The sequence below is a fragment of the Phasianus colchicus genome, chromosome 1, assembly GCF_987193195.1.
Source record: "Phasianus colchicus chromosome 1, bPhaCol1.hap1.1, whole genome shotgun sequence".
NCBI lineage: Eukaryota > Metazoa > Chordata > Aves > Galliformes > Phasianidae > Phasianus > Phasianus colchicus.
In genome coordinates this window covers 167,252,744-167,273,811 of record NC_143436.1, presented here as the reverse complement: position 1 = coordinate 167,273,811, position 21,068 = coordinate 167,252,744, and the positions used below count along the sequence as shown (strand labels likewise).

General features: G+C 39.0%; 1 protein-coding gene across 3 annotated transcripts in view; it reads left to right on the top strand.

Moving 5' to 3' along the window:
- Window positions 1-21,068, top strand: part of VWA8 (von Willebrand factor A domain containing 8) — a 181,048-nt gene that overhangs the window by 101,738 nt on the left and 58,242 nt on the right. For all 3 annotated transcript variants that reach the window (XR_016461609.1, XM_031615838.2, XM_090131297.1), the window contains exons 24-29: window positions 232-351; window positions 2,262-2,467; window positions 11,760-11,911; window positions 16,190-16,298; window positions 17,184-17,322; window positions 18,797-18,999. Coding sequence is in view for 2 of the 3 variants with exons in the window: in XM_031615838.2 (XP_031471698.2) it covers window positions 232-351; window positions 2,262-2,467; window positions 11,760-11,911; window positions 16,190-16,298; window positions 17,184-17,322; window positions 18,797-18,999 (929 nt within the window). In the remaining variant the exon portion in view is untranslated. The remainder of the gene's footprint in view (window positions 1-231; window positions 352-2,261; window positions 2,468-11,759; window positions 11,912-16,189; window positions 16,299-17,183; window positions 17,323-18,796; window positions 19,000-21,068) is intronic.

The following is a 21,068-nucleotide window of genomic DNA, read 5'->3' as shown; positions in this document are numbered from 1 at the left end:
ACATTATGTGATTCTGACTTAGCACAGATTTTTGTAATAGCCAGGGGGACTTTGAGTCCTATGTTCAGATATTATAAACATAGAAAAAAATACTTATTTTTTCACCCTTCGCATCAGCATTTTGGTAAAGTTAAACATAATAACATAAACATCTTCTAATTAATTTTTTTCTAATTCAATAATAATTGCAAAGCTTAAATATGCAATTAATAAATTGGATTTCTTTTCTAGATCCTGCTCATGTAGAGGGGAGAGAAAATGTCATAGCAATTCATCCTGATTTTAGAATGATAGTTCTAGCAAACAGACCTGGATTTCCTTTCTTGGGTAATGACTTTTTTGGCACATTAGGTAAGTGATTCATGTTAAATGCTGAAGTTCAATAGAACTGATTAATACAATTACTATATTTATTTTATTCGATTTCATTGGAGCAGGGATTCCTTATTTTTTATTAATTATTAATTAATTATTAATTATTAATACTTTGTTTTACATAAGATGCTTGGGGTTATATTCAGCTTGAAGACAAAAATGTAAATTTAGATCTATTAATAAAAGTGCTGAAACTTGCCCTGAAGTTAACAACTATACGTAGTCATCTTTGTACAACTAGAATTGTTTTATTGGATCAGGACTAACATAAAATATGGTCAAAGGTAGTAGAAATTTTTGTTAATGAACGTATCTATAAATGTAGCAATAACACGAGCTATAAGCTGTTGATAGCTGACATCAATGGTTAACACAAAAGTTCAGTGTTCTCTTTCCTTTACTGCAAACCACTGGCCAGATGTTGTCTGCTTTCATACAGTCTTCTTTCATTCAGTGTTAGGAGCCTGATAGATGTTGTTTGTTTTCTCTCTCTAAAAACGGGGCAATTAACTTTATAGTGTTTGTACTATTGGTATCTACTTCTTAATCCTCATTAGTTTCTCCATGCATATAGCTTTATAGTCAGAACAGTTGATAAAATACTAAAATCATTGTAATTGTAGGTAGCCCTCTCCAAATTTCACATCCAAGTTTTCATTCTAACAGCACACTCATTTCAAAAAAAAAACACCTCCTGGTAACTCCTAAAAACCTTTTGTGTCATCTTGTGATTCATAAGATTTGTGAGATTCATAACGGCTTCATCTTATAGTAAATGCAGGAATTTAAGAATTTATGTCACCTAAGGGTGAACAGTGAAGAATTTGTCTGAAGTATAGTCCAGTGTTAGTCTAAGTGGGCCTCTGCAATGCTTTGGTTGTGTTGCCAACTAGGTTATCAGCTAAATTGCCTTCCAGACCACACTGCCAGTGTAGCCTAAATTCTAGGCAGGGACCTTATTTTATGTGTTTTTATCCATTAACTCTGGCTGTAATGCTTGTTCAGTAAGAAATAACAATACAATCAAAAAAGCAGGAGGAAGCCCAGTCGTGTTCTGTATGGTAGCTTTTTGTTTTTCAGATGCGGTTCCGTGTGAATGGGCATTCCATGGCAGAGACCCACTAGCTCTGATTTTCACCAAGCTACGCTGCCCCAAGATGTTCTTATTATAGCCTATTTATTTTCTGTGACCTAATCTCTCTCTCTGTATTGACCCTTTAAACAAAACTGATTATCCTAGCATTGTATTTGCCTCGCGCAATAGAGGCTTGATGAAGATTTTGGGATGGATTTTGCTTTTCAAGCATAGGGACCCTTCTGCTTTTAACTCAGGTCCTTTTTCAGCAGAATCTGATCACTCTTCTGCTTTTTTTTTACAAATAAATTCAGTTTTATAGATTATGTGATTGGGGCCAACATAATGCAAATAAGTGTGGAGGACAGCTTGTTGTATTTCTTAGCGTACTTCAAGGTAGGCAGAGGAAAAAGATAAATCCAGTACTTCATCTAAACCTCCCATTTGGGTTTATGTTATGGTATGTATCCCTGAATATCAAGAATTCTCTGCCTTCTGTGGTATTTTGAAGGTGCTTACCAGTTTCCTTAGGCTTTTTTTTTTCTTTTCTTTTGTTCTGCATTCATTTGATTTGCATTTTGTCTTGAAGTTAATTTCTCCCTTGTTATGACATATATTATAATAGCAGGAGAAATCTCCATGTTCCTGAAACCTCAATGTTCTTTACACCAAGTTGATCCTTCACCTTTTTCAAAGTGTCTCCTCTCGATATGTTGCTTTCCCATTTAAGCTCCTGTATGAAATGCAATGGAGCTGCTGCATTTCTTCTCTTTATAAAAAGCATAAATGTATGTTGTTTTTTTTCTATTAGGGGACATTTTTAGTTGCCATGCTGTTGATAATCCTAAGCCACAGTCTGAGCTGGCTATGCTTCGACGGTATGGTCCTGATGTTCCAGAGCCTATTCTTCAGAAATTAGTAGGTGCTTTTGGAGAACTGAGGAGTTTAGCTGACCAAGGAATTATTAACTATCCCTATTCAACTAGAGAAGTTGTGAATATTGTGAAGCATTTACAGGTACAGTACATCAGAACTTGTTGACTTTACCACTGTTAAATTTCTAATACTTGTAGAAAAAGGTATCATTATTGTTCATGGATTTGTATTTCATTTAAGAAAAGGCTTGCATTTTGAAAGCATAGTAATACTAGGATGTTCAGGATAAGGACCATAAATGTACATAAGCATATATAGACATACAGCATACCTGTGATTCTGTTTTTATTATGTTTGATGTAAGAAAATGTTGAGTGAATATAGTACACAGCTTCAGACTAGCCTATATTATGAAATTCCCAATTTAGCATAGAATACTTGAAAAAGAATGTAGCTGTGCACTTTATGCTGCTATGCGATTTTTGTCTTTATTCATTTCCTAAGTTGGAAACAAGACTCTGTTGCACAACAATAATATGCCACAGATGGAATTTGTCTAATGAAGACATTACATGAGTAATGACTTTGCTGACAGATACTTAGGAACTGTGATAGCTTCCTACACGCATTTTAAATGCAAAATCTTAAATTCTAATGTAATGATTATTATTTTATTATTTTTAAGTTTATGGTAGAATCTGACCTGTATCTTTACGAACTGAAGGATAGATTTTGAGTGATGTATTTGAACTATAAAATATCTCAATGGCCTCTTAAATGGTAGTGCTGTTATTTTCTGTTTATAATCAAAAAGGAGATTATGTGGTGATTTATAGAGTATTTCCTGAATTACTGAATCCTAGATTTAAAAAGCATAGTGGAAATGTGAATGGATTTAGTGCAAATAGAAAATTTCTCATGCATTCTTTGACCTACTGTTCCTTTGTTTAACATTGGTGTAGTACGGTTGAATTCTGCTTTTGTATTTGTTAAGAACATACAAAGAATACTGAGGTACTCAGCAGCTTTAGCAGCAAATGCTTTAGCCTTAACACCCAACTCACAGAATCCAAAGGCAGAGACTGGGAGAAGAACAGCCCAGTGTAGGAGTACATCAAGTTCAAGACCATCTAAGGAAACTCAGGGTGCACAAGTCCATGGGATCTGATGGGCTTACATCCCAGAAAGCCAACTGTATCCTGGGCTACATGAAAAGAGAGATGGCCAGGAGGGTGAGGAAACTGGATATGAGCAAGAAGTGTATGCTTGCAACCCAGAAGGCCGACATTATCCTGAGCTGCATCGAAAGAAGGGTAGCTAGCAAGGCAAAGGAGTGATTGTTCCCCTCTACTTTGCCTTCATGAAGTCCCATCTGCAGCACTGCATCTGGACCTGGAGCCCCCAGCACAAGAAAGATGAGGAGTTGCTGGAGTGAGTCCATGGCTTCAGGCCATGAAGATGATCAGAGGTCTGGAGCACCTCTCCTATGAAGAAAGGCTAAGGCAGCTGGGCTTGTTCAGCCTGGGAAGAGAAGGCTCCAGGGAGAACTCATTCCTATGTCCATTCAGTACTTAAAGGGAACTTATAAACAGGAGAAGAACCAGCTTTTTATACTAAAAGCGAGTAGTCCATCCAAATAAATATGTAAGCAAAATACTTTAAGAGGATCCAATAACAATTGATTGGTATTTTCTTTCCAAACTGATAGGAGTGCATGCCGTGTTGGTAATATTACTGATGTCCTTTACATACTTACATCTGAAATAAGAACGGAAATGAGAATGGAAAAATTACAGTCATGAGGAAGAGATCCCTGTTTGCTGGTTTTCACTTCACTCAAAGTCAAGTGCAAATGTCCAAATAAATCTCCATCTTGCAGCTTTGATTTTTTCTATAGCGTTAGTTTTCAAGATCTCAGCTTCTTTGAAAGGATAAAAAATTCTGTTTACTCTAACTTGTTTTTCAGTCTGCATAACAAAAAGGTTGGGACTAGCCAAATGTAAGCAATGAGTATAAACATATTGTTTATTCCAAGTAAAAAGCTTTTAGGTCTTCAGGTAGAGAAGAAAGAGGAAGGAGGGAAGTGAGTCAATGAAATTGCTGGTCCAAAGGAAGGAAGGAGGGAAGTTAGTCATGTTGTTAAACAGTTTCCCTTACAGCAGTTCCACAGTCACAATTTTATTGTACTATTGTGTTGATTTCTTTCACATAATTTTAGGGTGGTATTTTTTTGTTTTTTTTTTTCATCTGGTAAAAAAGAATTGGATATTTCAGAGAAAAAAATTACTGTTGATTACTGTTATTTGAGAGGGTATCATAGCATCAGGGCTTGTCAATTAAGAGAACATTCTGATTGCTGTGACATCAATATGTAAACATTAGGCTAATCTGATTGGCCTTCAACATACAGGATTGTGTCTACAGTGCAGACACAAGGGCATTTTTCTATAAATATTATGCAAATAGGTAACCCATAGCAATTTAGTTTGCAGCTTAGATTGCATTCATATGCATAACCTCTATGTTAATTTTTTTCTTAAGAAATGGCTTAATTTTTTTGTTTGTTTTTCTGGAGTTTTTTGTGAAGCTTGAGATGTCAAGCTACTCTGAACACCTGTAACTGCAGACTGTCTACTGCAACTGCCTGACTTGGTTATTGCATCTATTTCTTCCTGCTGATTGTGTAAAGAATTTGAGTCTTGTAGCTCTAGATGGCAGGTAGCCTGAAGATACCTTTTTTGTCTCACTCACCTGCAATTGTCAGCGCGTGTCAAATGTTGGAATTGTTGATGCTAATAGTGGCTTATGGGCAAACCCAGAAGCTCCATATGCTGCCCTTACCTGCTAGTGTTGTACAACTGCTTCTGCACCAACTAATCTACAGGCTTTCAGTAGATCTTTTGTATGTTGTTATGCAGAGTCCGGTCACCCAGTATTCCTGGTAGATGTTAATCAGGCAACTGATATTTGTCCAACTAGTAAATAGTAAAGTAGAAATGGCTTTTCTACCAAGTCTATTGAAATTTTTCTCAATTTGAGATAGTTAGTTTGTTAGTTAGTTTTTCTTACTTTGCCTTCTTTCTTGTTTGTATCTGAGATTGATTTCTGTTCACAGACAATAGAATAACAATTTTTGAGTGGTAAATTTTGAGTGGTAATGTAGGCCCTGAAGCCTACATTAGGCTTTTAAGCCTCTCCAGTAAGCTCTTGTGCTAAGATAGCAGGTGCTTAATACATTTTTTCTGTTCATCTGATCTCAAATGGAAGCTAGGTTTATCACATCCATTTGCATCCTTTTCTGTCTGTGCAGCTCTACACACAACAAATGCTTTTTATCCTTTTGGCCAACCACGTTGAATCTTAGTTACCAGTTAATAAAGATAATGAGGTTTGCACTGGCTTAATCAGAATGAGTAGCTATGTGGCAGAAAGAAACAGACTGAAATTTATGTCTCTGTGAATGAAAAGGCAAGCTGCTTTTCCTGGCAGTAGATGATGCCCACTGTAAGAGGGAGAGCAATTGATGCAGTCTAGCTTGATTTCAGCAAGGCATTTGATACTGTCTCTCATGACATCCTTATAACAAAGCTGAGAAAGTGTGGGATAGATGAGTGGACAGTGAGGTGGGTTGAGAACTGGCTGACTGGCAGAGCATAGAGGGTCATCACTGGTGATGCAGAGTCCAGTTGGAGACCTGTAACCAGCGGTGTTCCTCAGGGGTCAGTGCTGGGTCCAGTCTTGTTCAACATCTTCATCAACGACCTTGATGAGGGGATAGTGGCCACCCTCAGCAAATTTACTGATGATACGAAGTTGGGAGGATTGGCTGACACGCCTGAAGGCTGCGCTGCCATTCAGCGAGACCTGGACAGGCTGGAGAGCTGGGCAGTAAGAAACCAGATGAGGTTTAACAAAAGCAAGTGTAGAGTCTTGCATCTAGGGAGGAATAATTGCATGCACCGGTACAGGTTGGGGGATGACCTGCTGGAGAGGAGCTCTGCGGAGAGGGACCCGGATGTCCTGGTGGATGACAGGTTGGCCATGAGCCAGCAGTGTGCACTTGTGGCCAAAAAGGCCAATGGCATTCTGGGATGCATTAAAAAGAGCGTGGCCAGCAGGTCGAGGGAGGTGATCCTTCCCCTCTACTCTGCCCTGTTAAGGCTTCATCTGGAGTACTGTGTTCAGTTGGGCTCCCCAGTACCAAAAAGACAGGGATCTCTTGGAAAGAGTCCAGCGGAGGGCCACAAAGATGGTGAAGGGCCTGGAGCATCTCCCCTATGAGGAAAGGCTAAGTGATCTGGGTCTGTTTAGCCTTGAGAAGAGAAGACTGAGAGAGGATCTGATCCAGGTCTATAACTATCTAAGGTGTGGGGGGCAGAGTGGTGAAGCCAGACTCTTTTCAGCAGTGTGTGGAGACAGGACAAGGGGAAACAGCCAGGAACTGGAGTATAGGAAGTTCCGCACAAATGTGCGCAAGAACATCTTTATGGTGAGGGTGACGGAGCACTGGACCAGGCTGCCCAGGGAGGTTGTGGAGCCTGCCTGAACACCTACTTGTGCAACCTGGTGTAGGAAACCTACTTTGGCAGGGGGATTGGACTTGGTGATCTCTGGAGGTCCCTTCCAACCCCTACGATTCTGTGATTCTGTGAGGCCCTTATGGTGGTGCTGTCAGTACAGGACACACAAAGCCATCTGAAGCCTGTGCAACACATACAGAGGCAAGTGGTAGTGGTCACATGAAGTAGACATCTAAAAAAATAATCTGGATTTGTTACAGTCTGCATACCAGACACTTGTTGCTTTATTTTCAGAGTAGTGGTAGAAGTGCTGTAGAATAAGATTACCTGTTTGTACCAGCAAACTGCTTTTTTATTGATGCTTGTAAGTCAACAGTAGCAATATATGTGGTTGAAAAAGGTTGGATCCATAAAAAAATTATCTTTCACCCAAATTCTGTCAGAGCTTTGTATGAAATAAAGCATTATGTATATAAACTAAATTAAAAAATATTAAGAATTATTTCACTTAATATTTTTAAAAATAGAAAAGAATCCAAGCCATAAAAATACTCAAAGGAACGCTCAGAAGTGTTACTTGAAGGGAAGGAACCAATGAACGAGAACCAGACAGACTGATGAGAGATCAATATTTTCTCCAGTAATCTTGTTTTAAAAATCAATAGAAACCAAATGATTTTTTTTTTAATGTTCAATCCAAATGTTCAGACTTCAGTTTCTTCAAGTGAGCTGTCATTGCCTTTCTTCAGTAATCAGTTATCCAGGCAGTTATTAAAAAGGGGTTGAATTTGTTCTGATTGGAACAAGAGAGTTGCAATTTTTTAAAAACTGAAGTGGAGGACCTTTTTCCAAGTGCTTGTGTTCAGAACGGGTTTTTTTGGCAGCAGCAATCAGCTGTACTGATGAAATAAATTGTATTTGATGTCCTACTGGAAGACACAGGACTGTTGGTGTAATTCACTGATATTGATATTGATGATGATGCAAGGGTGGATAGTGATACGACAAGAGGGAATGGTTTTAAACTGAGGCGGGAGAGGTTTAGGTTAGATATTAGGAGGAAGTTTTCAACACAGAGGGTGGTGACACACTGGCACAGGTTGCCCAAGGAGGTTGTGGATCACAGAAATCACAGAAACACGATGGTTGGAAAAGACCTACAAGATCATCCAGTCCAACCATCCACCTATCACCAATAGTTCTCACTAAACCATATCCCTCAACACAGCGTCCAGTAGTTCCTCCACCACCTCCCTGGGCAGCCCATTCCAGTGCCTGACCACTCTTTCAGAGAAGTAGTATTTCCTAACGTCCAGCCTAAATCTCCCCTGGCGCAGCTTGAAGCCATTCCCTCTAGTCCTATCACCAGTTACACGAGAGAAGAGGCCGACCCCCAGCTCACTACAACCTCCCTTCAGGCAGTTATAGAGAGCAATAAGGTCTCCACAGAGCCTCCTCTTCTCCAGACCGAACAATCCCAGCTCCTTCCACTGCTCCTCATAAGGCCTGTGCTCCAGACCCCTCGCCAGCTTTGTTGCCCTTCTTTGAACCTGCTCCAGGGCCTCAATGTCTTTCTTGCAGTGAGGGGCCCAAAACTGGACACAGTACTTGAGGTGCGGCCTCACCAGAGCTGAGTACAGGGGGACAATCACTTCCCTGTTCCTGCTGGCAACACCGATCCTGATGCAAGCCAGGATGCCATTGGCCTTCTTTGCCACCTGGGCACGCTGCTGGCTCATGTTCAGCTGAGCATCAGTCAGTACCCCCAGGTGGTCCATTTCCTCTATGCAGTCTTCCAGCCACTCTGCCCCAAGCCTGTAGTGTTGCCTGGGATTGTTGTAGCCTGTAGCATTGCCTGGGGTTGTTGTGGCCAAAGTGCAGAACCCCGCATTTGGTCTTGTTGAACCTCATCCCATTGGCTTCAGCCCAGCTATCCAGCCTGTCCAGATCCCTCTGTAGGGCCTCGCTACCCCCAGGCAGATCGACACTTCAGCCAACTTGGTGTCATCTGCAAACTTACTGAGGGTGCACTCAATGCCCTCATCCAGGTCATCAATAAAGATATTGAAGAGGACAGGCCCCAGCACCGACCCCTGGGGAACACCACTTGTGACAAGTCACCCAGCTGGATTTAGCTCTATTCACTACCACTCTCTGGGTCTGGCCTTCCAGCCAGTTCCTTACCCAGCCAAGAGTGTACCTGTCCAAGCCACAGGCTGCCAGCTTCTGTAGAATACCGTGAGAGACAATGTCAAAGGCCTTGCTGAAGTCTAGGTTGACTACATTGACAGCATTTCCCCTGTCTACCAGACTGGTCACTAGATCATAGAAGGAGATCTGGTTGGTAACACAGGACCTCCCCTTTGTGAACCCATGCTGGCTAGGCCTGATCCCCCATGATCTCCCTCAAGGCAATCTTCTCTATAAAATGCCCCATCCCTGGAGGCATTCAAGGCAAGGCTGGATGTGGCTCTGGGCAGCCTGGTCTGGTGGTTGGCAGCCCTGCACATAGCAGGGGGATTGAAACTAAGTGATCACTGTGGTCCTTTTCAACCCAGGCCATTCTATGATTCTATGATATTGATGTCAGAATTGTGCACAGTGATTCAGAGAAACACAGAAACACTTGGAGGCTGCTATTTGAGGCATGTCACTGAGGCTTCTTCAGTATCTTGTGCAGAGCAGGTGAAAGGGTGAGTAGTGAGTCAACAAGGCAGCTTGGTGTAAGGTTGTTGGTTCTGCTCTGCAGTGAAAAGGGAATAACAAAGAAACCATAGTATTGGTCATAGTAAATGTTCTAAAGTCTGCAGGGAAAGGTTTTAGTTATACAGAATATGCACAGTTCTGGAAATGTTTTCTTCTTATCAGAAAGAAGACACTTGACAACAGGCTGAGGCAGTGCTCTGCACTCTGAATATGAAGTAGGTCTACATCTTTCTAAACATCTATCTGATGAACATAGGCTTTTTTGTGCAATGACTCCTAGTTGAAATTTACGTTAGAGAATTCAGTACTTTCACTGCTAAGCAAAAAACCTTTTTCCAATTAAGTTGCATCTGAAATATTTGTAGTCTTTAGTTGGGACATCTACTGGGAGAAAAGTTTGTGAGTTTTTTTAGAATCTGTCTCGTTTGGTAAGGAATGGACATTTTAAACATTATCATACACCAACTGTATTTTGCTAAGCTGTGATAATACAGAACTTCTAATAGCTTCCTCATGGATAGAATTAAAAAGTAGTATATAGTTTAGTATACTTTCATACTAATGCTAGTATGAAAATATGCTGTGGCATGTACACCATAGATTAAAAAAAAGGTTTTGTACAAGTCTATTTCTGGCAGTGGTATTCAGTTGCACCACAGTAAGTAGCTAAATTTAGCTTCGCTTGTGTCACTGATATTTTATTTATGAAATTATATATTTCTTCATTTGGGAAAATATTAAAATCGCCAATAATGGTGATGTATAATTAAGAGTATAGGTCAAAAAAATTCATAAAAAAATCTGTTTTTATGTTTTAGTTTTTATTTCTTTTAGGACTCAGCAGCTTTTATTAAAATGCTTTTACACATTTCGGGGATGTATGTTATATCATTTTTTTTTTCAAGTTGCTTTTGTAGCAGCCATTGCTTTCTGATGGGAAAAAACCAATCAAGATTTCAGCTCCATACACCTAGAAATAAAGCAGTTAGGTGGTAAAGTTCTAGGAGAAATAGTAGTTCAGGTGTTTTTATAAATTCTTTTAAATTGATTTGTTGCATTTACATCCTACATGAGTAAGAATGTGTGTGAAAAGGCTCAGTGATTTAGATGTGTTAATGTGCACAACTTAAACAACACCTGTTTTTGTCATGACAGATGAAATCTAAATTTTGGATAATCTGTATTCTGTTTAAAATACCTTAATGTGCCTTTACAAATAAGGTTATTTAAGCTTGAAATTATGGCAGCATGCATAAAAATCTATGTTTACTTCAAAATGCCTTAATTTATTGGCAAACTGTTACATGTGTGCTATAGGAGTTTCAAAAACCAGTGGAAGTACTGATGAAGCACTTGGTAACAATTTTCAGAAGTGCTGAGCTGCCTATAGGGCCTTCTGAAGGTCCTGAAAAATCTTTCTACTTTTCAGTTTGTTCCTGCTACATGAGTTCAATCAGTGAAGAAGTCTTACTGGATTCTAAGTCTTGGTGGGAAATGAGAGCAGGAAAATGTGTTTTCTTCTGTCAGAACAGCAATAATTAGAAGGTGTAAGGGGCAGTTTTTAAATCTGGAAGACAACACCGTCCTTAAATGAAAAGCACAGTTCAATAGCAACAGTTAGCACTTTCTTTGTTGGAAATCCTAAATAAAATTTGATAGAACTGTTTTCTTTCTGTATACATTTCGGGTAGGATTTTTCTTCATTAAAAAAAAGGTTGTCCATCTTCAGTGGCTGTTTCCACTGACATCCATCAGAACCTAAAGTTATTTTTAGTAAGCAAGCAATGCATCTTCTGCTTTTCCATATTCAACACTGAGAATCAGAATTCTTAAATAAATTATACAGTCGAGTGCATGAATATATGTATTTGTGTCAGAACTTCCCAGTTAGCAGTTCCAAATTTAAAAATATATGCTATGTTTAATTATGTATTTGAACGATTAGGCCACCTTGTGATGTGTATAACAAAAATGATTCTTCAAAACATGAGTGCAAGTGATTATCTAACTGACTGTCTCCTATCCGTTTGTGTAATTCAGGTTTAGTATCACAAACATCGTTCTGACTTGAAGCAATGTACCTTCTTTTAGTCCAGAAATTTATTAAAAATATTTCTTGATCATTTTTATAAGTCGAGCAGAGTTTCTGTTAGAACTATTAACAGAGGTATTCAGTAAAATAAATCTGGGACTTTGTTCCTTTACAGAAATTCCCAACTGAAGGACTGGCAAATGTTGTTAGAAACGTGTTTGACTTCGACTCCTACAACAATGAAATGCGTGAAATTTTAACCAACACTTTGCACAAATATGGGATACCTATTGGAGCAAAACCAACCAATGTACAGCTGGCCAAGGAGTAAGAGTAACATAAGATACATTTTAAGAAGACGTGTCTCTCATGGTCACTTGTTCTGTCATGTTAACTTGCTGCTAACTGATTTTAAACCAACCTGGAATACTTGAAGTACTCCTCTGGTTTAAGTTTCTATGTCTACAACAACTGAAATTTCTTTATGATAGACTATTTGCTTTTTACTAATATTTAGTCTTTACTTAATGTCCATGTATATATTGATAGTTTGTATGGTAAACAGACATATATTAATAAAGGGAAATACTTGTTTCTTCTCCTGTGTTTTTAATTGAATGGCAACAAGCTTCAGAGGGATGGAGCACCTCTCCTATGAAAAAAAAAAGATTGAGGAATCTGGGCTTGTTTAGCTTGGAGAAGAGAAGGCTCCTGGGGGACCTTTCAGTACTTGAAGGGAGCGTATAAACAGGAGCAGGAACCAACTGTTCATGAGGGCGGATAGTGATTGGACAAGGGGAAATGGTCTTAAACTGAGGTAGGGGAGGTTTAGGTTAGATATTAGGAGGAAGTTTCTCACCCAGAGGGTGGTGACACACTGGAACAGGTTGCCCAAGGAGGTTGTGGGTGCCCCATCCCTGGAGGCATTCAAGGCCAGGCTGGATGTGGCTCTGGGCAGCCTGGTCTGATGGTTGGCAACCCTGAACATAGCAGGGGGGTTGAAACTAGGTGATCATTGTGGTCCTTTTCAACCCAGGCCATTCTGTGATTCTGATAAGCTTCTGTCCTGTTATTTACCCCCTAAATCAGTATAAAAAATAATAGGTTGTCTTCAGTGTTGTTGGGATTTTGTCTTTGATACTCGTAAAAGGGTCTACAAAAATACATATGTAGGGTAGAGCAGTGCGTGTAATCAAAGGTCCAAGATCTAGGAATCATTCTTAATGTATGTGTATGTCACTATCACTTTAATTATATTGACACTTTGAGAAGTTTTCCAGCACCAGAGACTGCTCAAAAATAGTCTTTTGACAGATTGTCTCCCCTCAGACTGCTGTGTATGAACAAAATCAAGTTAAATAATTAACATAAATAAGTTTTATGTAGAATTGTCACATCAACCGTAAGTCCTGTGCCCATCACCTTTTCTAAACTGTCTTTGTATGTAACCATTTCATGGACAGCAGCAATCTTAAGGAAAACCAGGATGTAAAACCAGGAGCAAATAAATATTAAAATATTTCTAATTTTTTCTTAACCTACAAACACTGACAGATCCATAATGGAAGAAGTGATTAGGAATAATTCATTAGAACTTGCTTTTATGTCTTGGCTTCCTTACAAGGTTACTGCAGCTTGTCGTGTTTTTTCTGCTCTATAAACTCTTTCCAGCTTTTGTGGAAAGGCATAAATTGAGGGTTGTTCTGTACATTACTGGAAATAGCAGTGGTGTTTCAGTACAGTTCTTAACGATCCACTGCACTTTTCTACACCCATCAGATCTCTGTTTCTCAGCGTTTTGCCACTGGTGCCATTTCCTTAGTTTTCTGTCTGCCTTTTATATAAGAAGCATTTGGTTCATTTAATTCATTTGAAATACTGCAGAGGGACAGAAGTGCCTTATGAATCTTTTTATTAGCACTGTCACTTCAGGTTATTTTCAAAACTTAGTTATTACTTGCAAGTCCTGGGAGAAGAAAATAGTCTCGCTACTTCAGTGCATATCACAGAATCATAGAATGTCCAGGGTTGGAAGGGACCTCAAGGATCATGAAGCTCCAACCCCCCTGCCACAGGCAGGGCCACCAACCTCCTCATTTAATACTAGACCAGGCTGCCCAGGTCCCCATCCAACCTGGCCTTGAACATCACAACAGCATATCATATATATTCAGTAGAGGAAAACTGTTCAGATGTGTCCATGTCTCTAGTGTGGTTGTGTTGCTCCAGCTCTTCTGTACCCTCACTCCTGAAAATCATCAGAAGGCAGACCAGCTCTGAGACATTTAGTGCCACCAGCTTCTTCTAGACTTTCTTAGACCAGGTTTCTGTGCAGTGAGATGGAATGAAGTAGCATTGTCAGGCCTATTTTTCTTGACAGAGGAATTTTGTGTTATGAGTTCTATGTTTTATTCCTAAATTCTGATCTACCTCTCTCTTCTCTTTGCTGTTCATGGTGGCTTGGACTGCTCCCCAGAGAAACTAAATCATTCAGGAGCAGGGAAGAGAGCAAAACCTCAAAAATCTGGGAGAAAGGAGAAATAAATTTTCCTGAGGGAAGAAAACCATTAGCAAAGCAAATCTCCAGGAAGCTGCAACAGAATGGAAATGTTTTATTTCTTTGAGAATGCAATCTGTAATTCTGTTGCTGTATAAAACAGAGTATTTGGTTAGGGCTGGTTATTAACATCTGTTTTGTTTTAAATTGTGATAAGTACTCACAATTATTAGTGAACATGTTGATTTCTAGGATGTTGTACATGAGAGTAATGTGTAAGGAATTAAAAACTGAATCCATATCCTTGTGGAAGCTGATATTCCATTGAGATAACAGGAAGGAGTTATTGCTGATTGCAACACAAATAAAATCAATGTTTAAACATTGCTATCTATTAATATTCATAAATTCTATGATTCTATTAATAGGCCACAAACAGGCAGTGAATATTCTGCTGGGTCTTTGACTGAATGAGGGAAATAATGAAATACACTTTCCTCATTACGTGCCCCAGTGGTATATTGCTGGCAGCTGAGTGTTTGTATGATCTGTAGCATCCAAACCATTTTCTGTTTCCAAATAATGCAGTGTCTTTGGCTATCTAACTGCCTTGGCATATTGTCCATGTGCAGAATGGGGATGGAGATGGAGTGACTGCCTCCCTGTGGGTACTGCCTTATCTGGGTTGCTTGAGGTTTGCTGTATGCCAGTAAGAAATGTTAATGCATCTTTCCTGTGAGAGTTGGAATGATTAGAGGATATTAATGTTCATTCCTTCACTTTTTCCCTACGTTCTCAGTGAAAAAAATAATACCAAAATTGGCCAAGATTCATTTGTCATCCCAAAGAATTTTTTTGAGATTTCTTCTTGTTCTGGAAAGATTATCAAGAGGAAGAAAAGCTAATGTCTTGTGTTTAGAGTGGCCAGGTTGGAGGGGAGAGGGGAAATAGTTTTAACAGTAGGAACAAGCATCATCAAATGGGGTATAGGAGACCAAGCATAGGCTTTTAACAGTCTAAGTGAACTTCCTTAAAATAGACTTTAGAGATATTTATAGCAAGGGAGAGGGAATGTCTTCTGTTCTCTTGCCAAGTTATGTAGCTGTACAATAATGCACAAGTGCTTGTAATACAGAATGCAGTTTTGATAGGTCTCTTTAGGAGCAACAGATCCTAAATATAAGAAACCAAAAGCGATGAGTTCACTAGCTTGAATGCATTCATGCCTATCAACAAAGTCAAACTGCTTTTAGTGGCTGCAAATCACTAGAGAAAATGTCCCTGTTCTGCTGTCAAGCTACTTTGTTGTATGCCAGCATTTTCTTTTCCTTTATAAGTGATTTTTGCTGTAGCCTGTGTATTTCTTCTCTAAGTAAAATGTACAGAAATAAAGAACTTAGACCAGTAAAATCAAAAGGAGCTCTCAAAGAAGGGTATGGCAATCCTGTAGGCTGCTGAAGCCAGTGGCATGGTCTCACATCTGTATTACATTGCCTATGTTCATGTGAACAGTGGCAAAATATACGGGAAAAAAAAATTGCAATTATTGCATAGTTAACTTTCCAGTTGCTCTGTTTCCAGTTTACTCTGCTTAGTTTACTGTTTTTAGAGGAGTGTGTTGCTTACAATCGACCCTTGAAGCAGTGCTATCACATCCTGCCTGACTCGAGTACAGTAAAGCAAGAGATGGCTTGGATGTATTTTACTACATGCCCTGGATAATTCAGAATGGAAGAGTGTTTCATCTGAGATCATATTATGTGAAAGATTCTTTCTTTTATCATGCTGTTCAGGCTTGACGTTATAAGTATTCCAGAAGGCTAAATTCTCTGGGCAGCCTGGTCTGGTGGTTGGTGACCCTGCACATAGCAGGGTGATTGAAACTAGATGGTCATTATGGTCCTTTTCAACCCAGGCCATTCTATGATTCGGTGATTTTTGTGATTTAAAACATGAAAGAAATGACATATTTTAGTGAGGAAGCATTTTGTGCAAGAAAATCTTCAAATGTGATAAGTTGGAAGAATGCTGTTGCTTAAAGGATTTATTCCATATCAGTTGCTGGTTAATGAATATAAAAATATGTTTGTTCCTACATTGTTTGACAGACTGCCATTACCAGACCATAAATTTATGGGCTACTGGAAAATCGATCAGCCAGGGAATGCACAACAGAAACTGCTGTGTCCCACAGAAACTCAAAAAATAGATGTAAAGGTTTGTCTCTTTTTTCTTTCTTTCTTTCTTTTTTTCTTCTTTTTTTTTTTTTTTTATGCAGCACTCTTTTCATGTATTGGGATGTGAAGAATCTCAAGTGTAGTTTCTTCAGGAAAAAAAGCATATGCAAAGTTTGATCCTTGTTACCTGCTTGTGCTTTTTAATGCTGACTTGAAAAGTGAACTGTTATGTGTACCTCACACTCAGAGTGTAGGCTGCCCTTTAAAAATCATTACGTTTGCTCAGAAGTTCTTGAAAAGAGCTATTTGTAAGGACACTGAAAATATTGTATTTGAAAGAACTCTGCAGTTGGTTTGGATGCTTGGAGGTGGTTGGCTTCAGCCCCCAGACCTCTATTTTTGGATAAGATCAGAGACTGAAAAGAAAGCTTCTTTCTGTATTTATTTTACACACAACTGAATTCTTAAGGGTCTTTGGCACTGCCAGGATTGAATCTGAAACTTTGATACAATCTGACCTGTAGCCAAAACTTTAAAGTCCTTTTTCAGCTAATTGTTGCAACAGTAAGTAAGGAAAAACCCTGAACTTTTCGATCTGGGATTTCTAAAACAAGAAGTTGCCATTGAACTTCTTTGACACAAAAAGTATATTCTGGTTTCTTTTTCCCTTGTATGGATTAAATTTTATCCAACGTGAACGTGATACTGCCCCCAGAGCGTTGAGCAATGATGTTTGCAAACCAACCCACTAAAAAGGGAGGCATGATGGCTGCTATACTGCAAAGAAAATGACAGCATGAACATTCAGAAAGCTTGCAGAAAAGCATTTCTCCTTTCCTGCCATTAATCTGTTTGTGATGTTATTTGTATTAATGGCTTTGAAGAAGACTTCTAGATTTTAATACCAAATTACTGTTTGTTTCAGGGCCCTGTGTACTTAAATATTCAAGGATTTCCACTGGAACGACATGAAGCCCGGTCCCTCAACTTCACAGAAGAACTTGCTTATTGGACACTGCCTTTGGATGAAACTAACCTCGTTTGTGATGTCACTGTCACAAAAGGTGCAGTAAGAAATACAGTTAACTATTGTAATGGTCCCCAGTGTCACAGATAGATGAAATATCCTGGAGATAAAGAAGAGTTGGGCTATTGACATCATAAATGCCTGCTGATGGCCCGTGACAGAATAGAAAAGAGCAATACGTGTGATTCTAAGGGTAAAAACAGCACTTCAGTGTATGTTCAGCAGTCAGTATTTATGGGTTTGTTTGCAAATGACTACAGGAATAATACTAGGACTTGGAGTATAGGAAAGACCTGAGACAGTTCAGCCTGGAGAAGTCTGAGAGGGAATCTTATCAATGCTTATAAATATCTAAATGGTGGGAGTCAAGTGGATAGGGCCAGGCTCTTTTCAGTGATGTGCAGTAACTGGACAAGTAGCAATGGGCAAAAACAGAAACACAGGAAGTACCGTATAAATATATGGAAGAATTCCTTTACTTTGAGGGTGACAGAGCACTGGGACAAGCTCTGTCGTGGAATCCCTCTGGAGATACTCAAAACCAGTCTGGATGCCTACCTGTGCAACCTGCTGAATGGAACTGCTTTAGCAGGGGGGTTGGACTAGGTGATCTCCAGAAATCCCTTCCAACCTCTATGGTTCTGAGATTCTGTGAAAAATAATTTATCTTTTTCCACTTTTTTTTTTCTTTTTTTTTTTTTTCCTTTATTTTTTTAGCAGTAATAGAAACAAAAATAATTAGTCATTGGAAAGCAAGCATAATTTCAGTGATACACTGTGGTCTTTGTAAGGATATGCATGCTTCTCAAACCAGGAGAAGGATATTTAAAGTAGAACACAGCCACAAAATTGCAAGTCTGTCTAGTTTTTATGTTCAACACTGTAATGCTTCAGAAAATGATTCTTTGGCTTTTTCTTTTTCTCCTGGTCAGTGCAGTTTTATAGCAAATCTTACAACTTGCAGAGTGCTGTGCTTAAAATGATTTTAATTCTTTCTCTCTGAATGAAGCCTGCTTTAGTTATCTATATTAATGTACCAAAGTGAGTTGCATCATAAACTACTGTTTATCCTTAAGTGTCTAAACTTCATAATGTATTATAAACAGGTTGCTGGTGATCAGTAATAGAATGCTGCTTTTTCTGCTTGTAGCCTGAGTTCCAAATACATTCACAAGCTTTCATGACTGTTAAAGAGAAACCATGTAACTTTGGTTTGATTTTGAGCTTTGTCTGAAGGCCAGCATGAAGTGCTCTTTGTGAAAAGTTTGCTTTCATCCCTTGTGTATATTAATTATATTAATTGAAAGAGAGAGTGAGCTAGAGAAGGAGGGAGAAACAGAATTATAAACTAACAAAAAAGACCTGGCACATTTTACATATGCTGGCAGGCCTTATCTAGGCAAATGTGTCTTGGACTACCTGTCTAAAGAGTTCATAGTTGTGGCAAGAGCCTCCTTAAGAGGGATATGCAATGTCTGTTGCCTTCTCTTATTGTTACTTTCTTATTTCAGAAGAGGAAACTGACAATGTACTTTATGTTACTACCTGCAATCCTGTTTCCTTGTACTTCATGAATGTCTCCAGTAAGAATGGATACTTTGTGGATTTGTATGACATCTTCCCAAGAACGGTTGGCCATGTCTGGCAGCCTTTTGTGACTGTGGCACCACTGGGAAATCCACTCAAAGGTCAAGTGATTCTGCACGAAGAGGAGGTAAGAAAAATAAAAAAGAAACAAAGACCAACACGCAACCAAAAAACTGCAGCTAAATGTTTAGTTATGAACAGAAGGCAGAATCACTGAGGTGTCTCCTCTGTAGACAGAAATAGGCTGGGTAAGTCTAGCTGCTTCTGAGTGCTCTATTTTTCATTATACTTGCAGCCTGAGACATGTCTGAGCTTTAGTTTTTATGTGGAGATTTTTCTCTTGCACTTTGTAGATGATTTACTAGAACCTTTTATGTCCTTTTGCATTATTGAAACTGAGTTCTACTTACTTCTTTCTCTCACTGATAGAGGAAGGTTGGCCTTTATGAAGGAAGGGGTGCTGAATTGAGTTCAGGAGTCTCAGTCAAGCAGCATGTATTTGAAAAGTATAGAGTAAGCTGTTTTATGCTGTGAATTTAAGTTCTTGCTCTCTTTTTACTTTCTGAGCAGTATATGAAGGAGACATTTTCTGAGTCACAAAGTGAAGTGCTACTTATGTGTGCTTCATGCCACTGTTTTTGCTTTGTTTTGTGAATCCTTTTGCATTCTGTAACATCTAAAATACAGATACTTGAAAGGCTATGTAAGCCTTGACATTTAGTGTATCAAGAATGAAAATTTAGAACCACTGAAGAATTCAGGGTTGGTTTGACTTAAATTCTTTTTTTCAGAGTCAGTTAATGCATACTTTCCACAGATTTTTGACTTTCTAGTACTGTCAGTTGTTGAGTTGAACAATTCCAATTTAAACCTTTTTGCCAAGAGTAAGAAGAGACAAGAATTGACGAAATGCAGCTGGTTAGTATTTCTATTTTATTGTTATTAAGCATTACTCATGTTACCTACCAGTCACAGTGGTTTTGTGTTTAATCTAGTCATTATTAATTTTTGATGATTAATTTTTCCTTTTCCTTTTGTTTTGAATTTTGTCTTCCCATTTTTCATTAGGGGAGAGATGCCCGTTTAGCAGAGCTTTTCCTACATGAACTGGGGTTTAAGTAGTTTTCAGTCAATCCATAACTAGTATTAGAAAGACAAGAAAGACATGGGATTGTTGGAGCAGGTCCAGAGGAGGGCCGTAAAGATGATCAGAAGGCTGGAGCACCTCCGCTATGAGGACAGGCTGAAAGAGCTGGGGCTGTTCAGCCTGGAGAAGAGAAGACTGTGAGGAGACCTTATAGCAGCCCTCCAGTACCTGAAGGGGGCCTACAGGAAAGCTGGGGAGGGACTTTTTATATGGGCACATAGCAACATGATGAGGGAAAATGGTTTTAGAGTGGAAGATGTAGACTTGATATTAGGAAGAAATTCTTCACTGTGAGGGTGGTGAGACACTGGAACAGGTTGCCCAGAGAGGCTGTGGATGCCCCCTCCCTGGAAGCATTCAAGACCAGGCAGATGGGGCTTTGAGCAACCTGGTGTAGAGGGAGGTGTCCCTGCCTATAGCAGGGGGTTGGAACTAGATGGCCTTAAAAGGCCCTTCCAACCCAAACCATGCTGTGATTCTAGTATCTCTGTGATAGCGTTGTTCCAGAATAATTTTTCAAGTGTTGATTCCTTTTCTGGTCTCAAACACAGCAATTAAATTTCATACCTTACAAGAAACATAATTCTGCCTTTGGTAGAGCTGCATATGCCTTCTTTAGATTTGCCTAGGACACTTCTGAATGCCAACTGTAGAGATGTGATTCTGAAGATACCTGCTATTGAGATTGCTTGTACGGTTGTCTTGAACAGTTTGATTTGGGCTATTTTGGGATGGACATTACAAATTTGTACAATTCTAAACAATACTTGGCTTTTTTTTTGGCAAAGTCAATGCAGGAAACTGTAAAACAGATGGCAGTCTATCATGTGTCTAAGAATGTTTAGAATGTCTCACACTTTTTAATATAAAGCCCAGTGATATTCTTTGCTTTCTGAGTGCCTGAGATTCCCACCATGAAAAAAATTGCCAGGCTATATTTGTTTTTAACCAAATCACAGGAGGATTCACTTTCAGCAGCAAGGTTTTAATCAGAGATCTGTGCATGATGCTTTGGATTGTTAATTAAGTCTGTGACTGGTTTTGCCTAT